This window comes from Dysidea avara, chromosome 10 (assembly GCF_963678975.1).
Source record: "Dysidea avara chromosome 10, odDysAvar1.4, whole genome shotgun sequence".
Classification (NCBI taxonomy): domain Eukaryota; kingdom Metazoa; phylum Porifera; class Demospongiae; order Dictyoceratida; family Dysideidae; genus Dysidea; species Dysidea avara.
This window is the reverse complement of record NC_089281.1, coordinates 3,931,277-3,947,050: the sequence shown is the minus strand read 5'-3', so window position 1 is coordinate 3,947,050 and position 15,774 is coordinate 3,931,277. Positions and strand designations below refer to the sequence as shown.

Below are 15,774 nucleotides of genomic sequence, written 5' to 3'. Positions count from 1 at the left end.
ACACAAACCGTCTGGCACGCGAGACTAGGGCGTGGCTATCCCTTTTGCGATGCATAATAGCATAATCACCTGATGATGAATATACGTTTATATAGCACATTCCGGATTTTTACCCACTTACCGGATGGTACAACTCGCAAAGCTCCCACGTGATGATATACCTTATTAGGGAAAACAGCGATTTCGTCACTCTTCCTTCATTGTTTGCTGTTGTGCCATTGGAGTGTTGACATCAGCATTATGACAACATCGCAGGATCAAATCGCCAATGCAGTGTTGCAGCAGTTATCCCCAGCGATCGTGGGTCATATTAATGTCAATGAAATTATTTTACTACTCCACGCGAGAAATAGACTAACGGCGAATGAAGTGAACGAACTTGAAAGCTTAGGAGATGCCCAAAAACCAATGAAGTTGTATCTGAAGGCATTAGCGAACAAAGGACTGCCAGCTCTGAATGATTTCATTGAAGTTTTGCAGGAAACAGGACACTATCAACCACACATTGATTTGGTAACCAAATTAGAGACTAAATTTCACGATTTGCAGCAGTCTGGTGGTATTAGATCAAACAGTTGGTCATCAGGTTGTAGACAACACGGTAATCAGAGGCAGCCGACAGGAAGATTTGTCAGTCTTCAGACTGGTTTACCAGATATTGTGCAGTCTGAGGAACAATCACAACCAGACCAATGCATACAATGTACCCGACTCACTTCTTCCCTGCCGACACCAGTGGAAAGAAGACCTATGCATTCTGTGCCAGCTGACAACCGTGTTCTTAAGGTATCTCCTGGACAAGAGACATCACATGTATCATCATCTATCAACAATGACGAGCTCGTAACCGTACAAAAACAACCATCACCGGCAGCATCTGGAAAAGTGAGTTACATAACTACATCTGTATCATAGTCCGATGTTGGATCTAACTATTTATAGAAAAGAAAGCATTCACAAAAAAAGAATGTGGGATTTATATATATATTTTAAAACAGGTAGCTATTGTTGGGCCTATGTATAACAAACGCATATCTTTTATGTACTTTACCTATTGGGATGATTATCACAGTTCAGAATATTGTTTGACAGACATATTATTCTAGCTCATTATAAGGTGCAGGCAAAATGCCAAGCTCATGTTGTATGTATAGTACACCGGGTTTAATAACTCAAGTTGATAACGAGCTGCATGGATTTCCTGGAATAGTGTGAAACATGGTGTAATTATGATTTCGCTTTTAAGGCCCAGACCCAGGTCTTTGTATACTGTATTTCCTTGTTCCCAGCACTTTTGACCAGGCCTGTAAACAAATAGGGCCTTTATTTGAAACCAGGCATTTATTTTGGATAGGTCTAAGCGATTTCTGGTATTGAAGTTGTGGTAGAAGACCATTATTGTAATGGTAAGCTTAGAGAACCTGTATACAATGTGTTGACTAGTGTAGTGAATGGCTAAAATGATTGGAAAACAGTTGTGTGATACTTACCTGCATGTACACGAACTACTCACGTAGTTACTAGTAGCACCTTAATGGCTCTAAATTTAATGTTAATAAGTTTGGAAAATAGCAGCAGGTGAAAGGATTAAAGCAAGTAACAGTTGACTCCATTAATAGCTCGGACTTCTATTTGAGACCAGGCATTTATTTTCCAAATATGTCCAGGAAATGCTCTGGCTTATAATTGAGACAAGTGTTTATTGAATGTGACTTTATACGAGAAAAGAGAGAATAACATTATTAGTAATAATAGATGTGATTCTAGTATGCTTGAAATGCAGTTTGGAAGAATTTTCACATTACAATCCAAACCAGCCTTGTCCTCAAGACCACCAACTTCGTAGTTGCATGTTGTTTGTGCCATAGTATATGTGTTTGATATATGTGCTCTTCTAGTCTCATCAGCTTTTTACATTGGACGAAGATGTTTCAACTGAACAACAGGATTCTCAGACTGGATCACACTCTGCATGTACTCCTCACTGTCACTGTAGAAGTAACTTAACAGACTTGAATGAGGTAATATATTTGTACAGTACATGTACCAGTTATTCATGTTATTGATTTACTGAGAAACTGAGTGCAGTTTTGAGTACAGCAGTTGTTTTTGTCATTCACATGTAAACTTTTTGAGTCAATTAAAATGTGCTTAATAGACTTACTGCACACTTTCTCTACCAGGTATCCATATACGTACGTACATACGTACGTATGTAGTAATTTCATTGTATTATAGTTCAATTTAATCTATGTTGCCCAAATATATATTTTAGCATTAAAATGTGGCTAGATTTTGGATAAAGAGTCTTTTCCACATGCACAGAAAATGTCAAGTAGTTCTGGTTTTCATTATTCAACCTTCCATGGATTGTAGCTACAATGCAATATACAGGATTTGTATTTATACAAGTATAAGAATAAATTAGGAATTTTAAATTAGAGTAGGGACAGTGTATAGTGCTGCAATAAGAAGTATAGCACAGTCGGGATATTCACTTCTTATTGTTTTACAGTATTTGGACATTACGTATTACTCCAATCCAGCTTATTTCAGTACTTTTTATTGCAGCACTATACACTGTCCCTAATCTAATTTAAAATTCCTAATTTTTTCTTATACTTGTTTGTGAAGTTTTTTGATTACAAGCTCATGACCACTAAATAGCCTGCTTTTCACAAAACCAGTCACAATACTTTAAGAGTTACTCACAGCACTATTATACTAGATTGACTCATGCAATAACAACTGATAAGTGGGTGTGGCTCTACATAAGCCTGCAGACAATAATGGACATGGATTCGTGCATACCTACAGACTGATGAATGGGTGTGGCTACCATATGTTGTCTACAGACAGTAATTTACATAAGTGGGCATGGCTCATGAAAGAAGCAGGGCTACGCTATGACGTGTAGTAACACGTCCACATTTAATTTAGCACATGGGGTCAGACCAGGACCTGAATGACCTGACTCGGTTTAACATTGTTACTAAATAAACTATATCTATTGACTTACACAATGCTATATAGTTTGCCACGAGTTGCTCTCACTATTTGATATCAACTGCGACATACGTGACCGGCAACCACATGTATTCAAATAGTTTGATGCAATATACACTGGTAGATGGAAGCCGTACTGTAGTCTATTACACTCAACAGTAGAACCTTGACTGATGGCCTTGGTAAAGAAGGATAAAAAGTAACTAAAGACAATAGTGCAAGCATTGTATGTTTATCATTATAGCAAAGGTTTTTTCTTAAGCAAGCTAGGAACGTTTCTGCAAAAGAATTAGGGCTGTAGCTGTAGCCAGTTTTCCGCTACGCTTGACTGAAGGCATCAGGCAGGCAGGCAGGCAGTAGAAAATTCCATTGAATAAATAAAAATAATAATTCTGTTACATCTTGATGGAAACGTTTCAGGTCGATCTGAAGACACTTTTGAGCTTGGTTTTACCCAACTAATACTGTCATGTCATTGTGAGGAAAAATCGCGGCAGGTTTTTGGGCTACATTATAGCACGGATTGCCCCCACACCTTCGATGTCCCTACTATACAGTACTATTGTACTGTATGATTAAAACTACATTATTTCCTTAAATTACAGAAAAACTGGCTAAGGTGACTATAATGGTGTCACTCACTTGCTTACACTACATTATGGTGTTCCTTAAAACAGTCCATTCAGTTATGCATGGTTTGGACACAAAATCAATGTGTGTATTACAGTAGATGAACATGCTAACACACTTTTGTGTCCACCAAAGACGGTCTCTTTTGCAATCTAAAGTTAATAGAGCAATTTTAATGTGGATACTAAAGCTGAAACTGATGTGTCCTGTTGACAAGACATATTGTTATGATATTCAAATACTTATTGTACACATGTATATCATTAATTTAGTCACCCACTATAATTGATACTGCCTGCGACTCTGGTATTGTTGCTTCTGGAAGTAAACAGTCAGGGACAGTGACGACAACGACTGCTATCACCACTAAGGGAAATGAGCTTCCTGGAGCTGTGGCTGATGATCATGAAATGGTGTATATTTCAGTGCTGAATAAAGTACGTACTTTATGTATGTACATTTGTTTATTATGTACAAATCAGTAGTTCCCTTGAAAATGTATTTGTACGGTTAAAGGAAAAAGATTCATTTTGTATAATGTACCTACGTATAAAGTAAAATATAGATTTAAGGAAATATACAGCTAGTACAAGTAATAGTTGTAACATGGGCATGAGGGCTTTGCCTGATATGTATGCCCGAATGCCCTCAGGCCTGCGGCCCTCAGGCATACATATCAGGCAAAGCCTGAATGCCCCGTGTTACAGCTAATATGTAACACTTATTAGGCTGATAGCCTGTACAGGGCGATCAATCACCCAAGCCAACACGAGTGCAGCCACTGGATGTATTATACATGCATACCTAAAATTTTCGATTATGGGTCAGCAGTTAGTACATTTCGGTTATGATAAACGGACATATCGTAGAGATATCACAGGGTTACGTGGGTTTACTCTTTTAATCAGTGCTATTGAATTGTTTATGGAAAAGTAAGGAGCTTACTAAAGGACTAGATACTGTAGGTAAGCTTGTTTGTAGAGTGGTTAGTTCGTGCAGAGTGGTAGCTTCGTGATGGGGGTGTGCCCGTATTCGAAAATGTGTGGAAACGATTGGTGAATAAGCTATAGCGCTAGTTCTCACCTTAGCCCAACGTTTTTCAACTTGTAGAATGGCGAGGATAACAAAACGTTCTCTGTCTGAGTGGTTTTCATGGCAAAATCTAAGTCGTGCATCCTAATTACATGAGTATTAATCGATCCCCACAATCAATTTCAGCCTCAACATCTATATAATTAGTGCCCAGTTGTAGCCTGGCTACATTTTGTATGTAGCCTGGCTAACTGGGCTACATATGAAATGTAGCCCTGGTGGTTCCTTTGATTTGAGGTGTGAAAGTGATAATTATATTATGTATTATTTGTTTGAAATAGATAGTTAGTACAGTAACTTGCCAGAGGTTGTGGTCAAATTTGATTCCTAATCATCATTAGTATAACAATAGCCATTAATGATGAAATGTGACTGGATTTGTGAAAAGGGGTCTTCCACACACATCCAATATACCACATTTGATAATTCATAACTTCAGATTACAATGAGCTATTGGCTTGAAATTTGGGCTGTGGTGAGAACCAACATAGGTTAATTGATGAAGAAAATTTGAGGTTTGCATGTGGTTTGGCAACTAAGTTATGGTCTTCCAAATTCATAGAATTGGATGTGTTTGGAAGACCCCTTTTTGAAATCTGGTCACAAATGATATGTATATTATCTGCCAATGGGGTCATGCTATATGTGTTTCATAGTGTTTGCTTGGCTGTCATAAAATGGCTATATGGAATAAATGTTGACAATTGATCAATATAAAACTATTTATGCAACTTTCCTGGTGGAGTCCAGTAGCTACATAAAATGTGCTAACACAGGACTCACTAATGGGTCGGAGGCTAGTATGTACCCACCTACATGTTTAACGGTACAGTAAGTGGTCCAAGTGCAAGTCATCACTAGTGTTCCAGACTCCTTGTAGTGCAACAGTTTGATTAGTGCAGTCTAAATGCTTTGTTTGTGATGAAAAAATTTTAAACCTGAATATCATCTTATTTACCTACTAAATTTTTTTGTTTCATTGAAATAGTATGTGGTCAACACAAGTCAGACTTTCTTCACTGACTTTGTCAGTGAAGGAAAATGATAGATTTGCCTATTCGTGGTTAATACAATAGTGCCAGTCTCAACTATGTATATCATTGCATTTGTAATTTCTTGGTATATGAGACTGAAACTTCACCACAGCATATACTTAGCTAATTAGATTATACAGTAAATAATTTGAGAATTACAGTATCATGTTCTTTTTTTTGCGTATCAATGCAGCTAGTAACAACTATATATGTACGTATGCTTACAATTAAATTGTATGTTATGTAGTCTGCTGTTCCACTTCCTGATATGATCAGTCTAAAATTAATTTTGCTTGGTAACAGTGGAGTTGGAAAGACGTCACTTGTTGAAAGATTTTTGAAGAACGCCTTTACTGAGTTATCACCTGTCACTGTATCCTTATTAATGCCCATGACCATTTACTAGTTTGTATATGCATTTATGTACCATATTGTCATAATTTTCATGTTTTGTGATGGAGAAAGTGTGCTGTAGAGAAAAAGCAGATATCAACTCAGTTTAATGTATAATAAAGGGTAAACTTTGAGCATTTGACCACATGATTATGACTTCATTTGACAAAGTGTAGAGATTATGTTGAAAGTGGTGGCTAGGTATAGTGCATTTATGGTTTGTGGAAGTTGCTGATCAGGCAGCTTTTCAATTTTAAAACAAGTCTACTTCTAAAAACCAGACGTCCATGTAGCTAACCAGCTTATCTGGAATGAGCTATGTTATTATTTTAGCCAATAGGTTTTTGGTTTTGCAATAATACATAATTTATTGTAATTTCGGATTTTGTAATTCATGTAATTCTTCAATTATGTTGCTATGCATTGCCAAGCACTTGCTACATATTATACACAGAAGTATCTTCTAAACTGTTCATAGTTTGACTATCGTTTTTTTTTTGTTTGTTTTTTCCTACGAATTCTTTCGACAAAACCTCAAGGCTGCTCTTCATTTTTGTTTGCATGCATATGTAAGGGATATGCCCCTTTCAAAACTCGAAAGGATAGGTTATTCCTGGTAATCTACAAGGGTTACACCATTGTTTTTCAGTCAACAAACACCTGTAAAACCCGTCACCACACCCAGATTTCAGACCATCACAAAAACCACCTCAGAACAAAGTTTACCTATGCAGAAGTTTAATATACAGACTTCATTTCGCTTTTACTTCTTATGTGTAATCTGCTTTTACCATTTAACAATTTTGCTCACGTGAGTGTGTACGGACAAACATGAGTAGATAAGTAGGTACACATGCACACACAGAGACACAGACACAAACACACTTTTACAAAAACGATTGCAGCTAACCAGGCACGTGCCCACAGCCGGCCTATGGCTGGCTGCCTGGCTTTACAAAAGGTTTGTATGTATGTGTTGATCCATATTCATTGCCAAAATTGCTATACTGATGTTTCTCTCACCAAAATTACCTGCTTGTCAAGTGTCCTACATATGAAACTCTAAATAGACCGCTGAAATGTGTAATACGTATTCCTTAACTTGGTACATAATGTAGGTTGGTAGTACACATGGCACATGTTATGCCCATCATGTCACAAGGCATAAAAATATCAAGTTGGCTGTGTGGGATACTGCAGGACAAGAAACATATAACTGGATTACACCAGTGAGTATGCTTTTGTATGTTGTAGTAGATTTAGTGCAATTATTCTGATACTAACTTTGCTACGATGATGGTAATATTAAAATAGTTAGTCAGATCCATGGTATTTGAAACAATAGTTGAAAAGTAAATCCAAAATTCATGAACTGCATCCACAGTATTCAAAAGCAGATAGCAATGTTTGATTTTCAAAATAAAGCCTGTAGCTGTAGCCATTTTAGAGTTAAAGGCAATAATTATATGTAGTCAATTAGTTGTCTAATAGAAATTTAAATTAGTGTACAGACTCGTAGGAAACAATTCGAATTGGCTTGATTGCACCAATAACATGTCATGGCATACAGTACATTCAAATCTCATTAATTTTTAGGTTGGGGAATAATGAACATTCTTATCACAAAAAAGTAAAGTTCAATTACCATACTCAATATTATCAAGGACTTACACAATTATGTGCTTGCTGTTAATAAGTCAATAACTTCATTTACAGTAAATACGTGTATAAATATACACAAAAAATGTAGGGTGTACACTATAATTACCTGTTCACTGTTTTTATTCCTAGGGTTTCTATCGTGGTGCAAGTGTAGTACTCATTGTTTTTGACATGACGGATCCAAACAGGATAAGTTTACGTGCGGTGGCTAATTGGAGACAGCAGCTATTAAACAACATCTCTGATCAAGAAGTACCAATGTTATTGGTTGGTAATAAGGTATGTGGTAATATGTGAACATTATGTATATGCATATCCAAATTTAAGTAGGACCATATACTGATAGTACCGATTATGTAATTTAATTAGTGACAAATTTAATTGGCAAACTTTGAAATGATTTCAATTCTCCATGGCAAATGCCAGTGAATGAGCAACCCATTTGCCAAATTAATAAAGTCCACCAATACACTTGGCTGTATGCACACAGATGTTTGTATTTCCAGTACAATAATTGCGTGACTTGACCTTAATTTGATCACTATATGTCCATCATTGTAAGTCCACTTGGTTAGATTCAGTGGCCACTTGTTATTGATGTCTTCAACCAATAGCCACTCTCACGAACAATTTGATAGCTGTACAAACTGTCCATTACTCACATACACCATAGCTAGCTTTTCTCAGTGGTTCTCCTCATCCTCCTGTTCCACTACTAAGTGAATTCTGGATCGGATGGGTCACAATTTAACTTGGTGTTAATTGCTGTTTCCACTAATCATGAGTAGGTACTAATTTGTTTCTGCCATCATGATGCTCCAGGTCATGATAAATGACTTCTTTTGTTGCAACTTCACATTCATACATTAAACCAGTTAAATCACCACATATGCTCGTGCGCTACGGAAAATATAGCACTCGGGTGTGGTGTCGAACACTTGGCTTCATCTTGTGCTATATTTGTCTGTAAGACTAAATAGGCCAGGTTCTAGAGATAGGAGCGACTCGTCGGGATCACCACGTTGACGACTGATAGAATTAAAGCACGTGACACACGCTAGATTACAAGCACATAAAACGCACACCATACACACGTGTTCTAACTATAGTACATTACGTAATAGTATTCTAAATACTAAGTCAGTTCTAGACATCCTCCGGGGGCGGGCCGAGCAAACCATTCCATTCTTTCATCTTCTGGATTGCCTTAGAAGCAGCTGCTCTCATTGAGCGTGTACAAATTGTAGCTGTGTTCTGGGCATCTTCATTAACTATGTTATTAGTCGGTGATTCAACATCTTCTGTGATGGCAGGGCCATTCTGTTCTATGTCCTGTACTTCCAGAGGATATAATTTGGAAACTGGTCTCGTTGTTGCATGAGTGCTTGTTCTTATATGAGCAGCTCGCACTTGATCATCATTTCCCTTGATGAGGTCTGTAACTATGGCTAGTTTCCACTGTAATCTCGGTTTATTGTCTTCATGTACAATCGCTATATCCCCTTTACTTATCATCTGTTTACTCTGCTTGCTCTGCTTGGTGCTCTTGTAGAATTCTCGTAATGATGTTAAATACTCTTTCTTCCATCGTGAGGTAAAATGTCCAATCAATTGTGTCAATTTATCTGCTCTTTTCCTGAGGTCTATGCTGTCAACATAACTTGGATCATTGATTTCTTCATCATCATTGAGGGGGCGAGGAACTTGCTGTATTCTCCTACCATAAAGTAGGTGGGATGGTGTTAATGGTTGAGGGTCTTGTAAATCAGAATTAACATAAGTGAGTGGTCTATCATTTAACATACTCTCGACTTCTACTATGACTGTCTGTAGTTGTTGGAGGGAGATAAACGTTCTGCCAAGTGTCTTTCTGATAGCTTGTTTGGTCAGTCCTATTAGACGCTCCCAAAACCCCCCATACCATGGAGCACGCTTTGGAATAAATCTCCAATCAACGCCTTGACGTCCAAGGGTTTCCTTGATGTCATTGGATTCAAACAGTGTCTTCAATTCCTCGGCGGCGGCAAGATATGTAGAAGCATTATCAGATAGAATAACAGATGGAAAAGATCTTCGACTGGAAAACCTTCTGAAGGCTAACAGAAAGGTTTCGGTTGACAAATCTGTGACTATTTCCAGGTGGATCGCTCTTGTACTAGCACAGGTAAAAAGACATATGTAAGCTTTACTCTCACCAATAGGGTCCTTGACATAAAGTGTCCCAGTCAAATCTATCCCCGTTACAGCAAATGGTCTGGCTGATCCAACACGGGTCTTGGGAAGTGGAGGTAGATCAGGAGTCTTGTAAGGTTTCCCCATTGCTCTGGCACATGCGACACATTTCCTCAAGATGCTTCTGATCCGTTGTCTAATGGTGGGGATCCAGTAAACCTGTCGAACTGCTGTCATAGTAATAGCTGTTCCACCATGATGGAGCTTCTTATGTGTGTCTTGGATGATCATGGTAGTTAATGGATGCTTAGGTGGTAGCAAATAAGGAAACTTTGTACACTGGTCCAAAGGAGCATTATGGATCCTTCCTCCACATCTGATCAGGCTGTCTTGATCCAAGTACAAGCGAAGTTGTCTCACTAGATTAGGGCATGAACCCTGTTTCTTCGGTAAGTATGAAAGCTCAGTCAAATAACTAGTGGACTGACTGCTGGAGATCCAATGTTTCCTGGCACTGTTCAATTCTGTTGCAGTCAGTGGACCATTAAGCAGTGGTTGTTGTTTACGTGAATTATGAATGTACCTAAGCACATATGCTGTGACGGCTAACAACTTGCTAATACTACTAATGTGTGCAATGTCAACAATGTTATGAATACCTACTATGGTCTCATCACTGCCCTGGGGAGTTGAGGTTGTATTCTCAGAATCTTCGTCTTCGTCTACCAGTTGTAGTAGGGCATTAGTTGGTACCCATTGTGGCCAGTCTTGTCTGGATATCAGCCATTGCGGTCCATGTAACCATAACTCTGATGAGAAAAACTGTTGGGCAGAAACTCCCCTTGTTAGAAGATCGGCAGGGTTGTCACCAGACGGTGTGAATGACCATGAATTAGCTGGGAATACTCCAACAATTTCTGTAACACGGTGTGAAATAAATGGCTTGGACTGATGGTGTGACTTGTATATCCAGTGGAGAACTATTTGGCTGTCTGTCCACAAATGTATGTGGCTGGAGGAATCATCATGTTGAAAGTGGATGGCTGATTTGACAAATTGCACAAGCCTTGTAGCCATAACAGCTGCCATCAATTCTAATTGAGGAAGGGTAACAGTCTTGATTGGAGCCACACGACACTTTGACATAACTAGGGAAATCTCTTGGTTCTGGCAGATGTATACGATAGCACCATATGCTTTAGTACTGGCATCTGAGAAGGCGTATAGATAACAATTAGATGTAATTGGTGTAGAGAGGTAAGTTCTCGGAATGATAAACTGTGGTAGCTGCATCAGGTCAGGGAGAATACTAAGCCAGTTATCTGTGATCTTTTCCGAGAGAGGTTCGTCCCATGTAAACTTGGTCTGCCAGATCTCATGAAGTAAGATTTTGGCTTTGACTGATACAGGTGTTACAAAACCCAAGGGGTCAAATATCTGTGATGAAGTTTGTAGAACATCCCTCTTGGTAACAAATGTGTTAGCTGGTGAGAGCTGCCTTGGAGCAAGTGACAACGTGTCAGTGGTGGTATTCCATCTGAGTCCCAGAAGTCCTATGGTTGGATTGGGGTCGCTTGTTTTGTCCCTTGCTGTGATTGCTTGAAGACTGCAGCTATTGGATGACCAAGAACGGAGATTAAAGTTTGCTTGGTTCATAAGATCTCTAGACTCCTTGTAGTAAACTTGTAACTCATCCTCCGTGTTGCAGCCAGACAAAATGTTGTCCACATACATGTTCTCCTTCATGTCTTCTGCAACTGGGGTTCCAACTTTACTAAGATGTAAATCGAGCACTGCTGCAAGCATGAATGGTGAGCTAGATGACCCAAACGGAACGACAGTAAAACGGTATATAGCAAACTTGTCTGAGTTCTCTGACGGAGGTGTCCATAAAAATCTGGTGAAGTTCCGGTCATCAGGATGCAGCTTCACGTGCAGGAATGCCTTCTCTATATCTGTTGAGAGAGCAAAAACATGACAACGAAATCTGATCAATATGCCACACAGGTTGTTCAAAAATGGAGGTTCAGTGACCAAACAATCATTGAGGCTAGCTGACTTACTGTTACCACGACAACTACAGTCATAGACAATACGGATGGGAGTTGTGGCAGAGTCCTTCTTGACTGCGCGGTGGGATAGATAATGGATGTGTTCTGCAGTATCATTTTCATCAACTCTTTCAATGAAACCTCTCTTCTCTTGATCCTTGATGATGTTGTCATAGATGTTTAGTAGATCTGGTGTTTGTCTGAGTTTCTGTAGCAATGTGGTTGTTCGCTTCTTACAAATGTTGATGTCTGAGGGTAAGAAGGGTTTGTCCTCTTTCCATGGAAATCTTGCTATATACATGCCCTCAGGCGTTTGAGTGATGGAAGACTCTTGATATGTGTGAAGGAACGTAGAGTCTACAGCTGATGTGTTGGTATCTGTACCAACTGATTCAATGGACCAAAATTTCTCAAGATTTGGTTCTTCAGGTGTTACCGTGGAAGCCATTTGCAGTAGAATAGAAGTGGCTGTCTGAGAGAATGAGTACGGTAATGGCCCTGACAAGAGATAGCCTAGTTTGGACTCCTGAGCTGTGGGACCATCTCCTCTAACAATTGTATCTTGTACAAATTCCCAGTAGAAGTCAGTTCCAATCAAGATTGAAATTGTAAAGTTCTTGTCTGATGTAATCGGGTGAGCTAGCTTGAGTCCACTCAAATGGGGCATAGCGCTGACAGACATGGGAACAGCGTTCTGAATTGGAGCAGCAATCGTTGGTGCAATGAGCACTGATATAGAAATTAGTTCTCCACTGATGGTTTCTATCTTCACTGTGGTGACTCCAAGTTTCTGTTGTAATCTAGATGTGCTGCCAAATGATGCCAAGGAAATGTCTGTTGTACCAGTGGGTAAAATGCCTAGTTCTTCGACCATCTCTGTAGATATGAATGACCTTTGGGCACCTTCATCAAACAGAATATTTGCCATGGTCTTGATGTTTCCAGCTATAACAGGAGCAACAGCGGTTTTAAGTAGGCATGTAGATACTGTCTCTGGAGCTTTACAAGGTGATATCGGTGTAAGAAGCCCTGTAACATCAGTCGAAGAATTGGGTGTTGGGGGCATTACCCTGCAATTGTGCCTTAAGATAATTAAACTTCTGTATCCCACTGAGGTTGGGATTGGCATCAATTGCAGCATAGAATGAATCCCAGAATGTCTGCCAAGTTAAGGGGTCACCTGAGAAAGTAGGCAAGGACAGCTTTGGTAGACGGCTAGTGGCAAACTGTTGGGTGCTGGCGTGATATCCAGCTGCTGAAGTGGGAAACAGACTATGATGTGTAAAGTGATCCACTGATGTCGTGTACAAGCTTCTAGCATCAGGTACTGACAGCAACACTGAACTTTGATGATTGGCTAAACTTGTGATGGATGTGGTGGGGGCAAGTGGTATCAAAGGTGGTGGTGCAACATTGCTAATAACAAGGGTTTCTGGCAGTGATAGGGAGGATACCACAATTTACTGGTTTGCTGAACCTGAACAGGAGGTGTTAACAATGTTGTAGTTACTGAATTTGATGACACTGCAATATTATTTGCCCCTGCTACACTATCCAACTGTGGTGGGCTAGTATCAGATGGTAAGTTTGCACTTATTTGTGATTCACTACTGCTGATACTGTGGTGACTAACTGTGGTGGACTTGTACTATCTACAAACTGACTCACTTGTGGTTGGTTAGTTGGTGGACTGGTGTTCTTTGGCTGTTTCTGTATATCTATGATGGTTTGAACTCTTGTTAACTTGTCTGCAATATCATCCTTAAGGTCCTCAGATTCCATAATGTAGTCTTCCAGCCCTTGAGGCTCATCAATTAGAGTAATAATCTAATTTTGTTTAACTTGTCACACTTGTCCTGGAGTTGTTCCATGGCTTTAGTGAGTAGTGCGATAGAGTACTCGTCCACTTCCTTGTCAACAAGGTCATCGATCTTGTTGTAGAGTCGTGTCACGTGGGACTTTAGTACTTTTGCGAGAGGCTTGATGGCGAGACAATTGCTCCATCTATCCAGCGTGATCTACTATTAACACAAAAACAACGACGATATCAAATGGGTTCGTGGCTTGCCTTAACGGGTACCGTTATCAACGATTTGCCACGGTACAATGACTTCTTTGGCTGGGGTTAATGTGTTCTCGGGCGAATTCCTGTCACTGTACCAATGTCTGTAAGACTAAATAGGCCAGGTTCTAGAGATAGGAGCGACTCGTCGGGATCACCACGTTGACGACTGATAGAATTAAAGCACGTGACATACGCTAGATTACAAGCACATAAAACGCACACCGTACACACGTGTTCTAACTATAGTACATTACGTAATAGTATTCTAAATACTAAGTCAGTTCTAGACAATATTTGTCTCACCCTCGTGTGTGCTATATTTTCTGTTTTGCACTTGCTGTGGTGCTTAACTAGTATATAATGTAGAAATTAAGTGAGGTGAACAGTCGTGATAGCAGTGGCTAAGTAGTTATAATGTGAGTGTTCAGTATGGAGGTCCCTGATTTGAACTGTGGCAGGTTTTTTCTCAACATTTTCTTTATCCCATGATGACTGTATTAGTGTATCTCAACCCCACAATTTACAGTTTTTTGGATTTTGTATTGTAACTCTGTAGCTGTTACTTCTTTGCTTTTCTAGCCATCAAAAGGCATTGCTACAATGACTATCCTATGCACACACCAAATTTCTTCTAATTATTCCCATAAGCGGTTCACCCTGTAGCTATGACAAAAGTTCAATATTTTTATGCAAGTTGATGTTCATAGTGCCATGGATATTTATCAGATTCCTTGCAAACTTAGTACATAAATTCACTTTTATATGCTTTTTATCTGTACCAGTTTCAAGGCAATCAAATTACGTGTTTGCGTTTTATAGCAGTTTTGTAAAGTGTGGACACATAATGATCTAGACCCACGTAGACCCCATAAAAATAAGAGAAATATTGGCTGCCCATATCTCACGAATGGCTGGAGCAAATTTGTTGTGTGACTTACTCTACCTGGCAGACAGCTATTAAAGAAAAATGGCGTACTTTGGAGAAGGGACTAAGGAGTGAAAATTGCATTTTCTTTCTGTCAATATACACAGCACTCGATATAGAAAAACTCCATAATATCAATATCACCAAAGTTTATATATGAATATGAATTAGGGCTGAGCCATTTTAGTATCACGATCGATACTAAAGCCACTATTCACGATACTGAATAGTTCATGATACTTACAAATAAGTCAATCATAGCTGGTGCCACATAGTGTATTGCTCAGCATTCCTGCAGGAAGTCCTTATAGGTGATAGCAAACTAGCCACTATCATCCTTGTTTACAGTAACAGTTATTGTAACACATGCTTTGAGGTTGTTATGGTGTTCACACCTCTCTGCAGGGGAAACCAGATGGATGGACTTTATCATTTACAAGGATTCTTAGCCAAGTACTGCATAACAAATGGATTTTTAATGACAGTAATGTACAGGCATGGTATCACGATAGTTAATAACAAAATATCGCGATATTAATACTTTCAAAATATCGTGATATATCGATAAAACGGTAGTATCGCTCAGCCCTAATATGAATACGATGTATCTACTTCAGTATATCATGGCAGCACTAATACACACAGTGTGACGTGCTGGCTTTCTTGGCTGCATGATACACTACTGTGTGTCTTGATAACTTGAAAGTGTAGTGGGTGGACTATAATTTGTAGTTTGAAATACTG

At 39.1% G+C, this 15,774-nt stretch overlaps 1 protein-coding gene across 1 annotated transcript in view; it reads left to right on the top strand.

The window, feature by feature from the left end:
- Nucleotides 1-143: 143 nt before the first annotated feature.
- Nucleotides 144-15,774, top strand: part of LOC136269330 (uncharacterized) — an 18,703-nt gene continuing 3,072 nt past the window's right edge. Inside the window, exons 1-6 of the mRNA XM_066064882.1 lie at nt 144-885; nt 1,899-2,021; nt 3,909-4,073; nt 6,010-6,135; nt 7,274-7,384; nt 7,947-8,096. Of these exons, the coding sequence (XP_065920954.1) occupies nt 241-885; nt 1,899-2,021; nt 3,909-4,073; nt 6,010-6,135; nt 7,274-7,384; nt 7,947-8,096 (1,320 nt within the window). The 5' untranslated portion in view covers nt 144-240. The remainder of the gene's footprint in view (nt 886-1,898; nt 2,022-3,908; nt 4,074-6,009; nt 6,136-7,273; nt 7,385-7,946; nt 8,097-15,774) is intronic.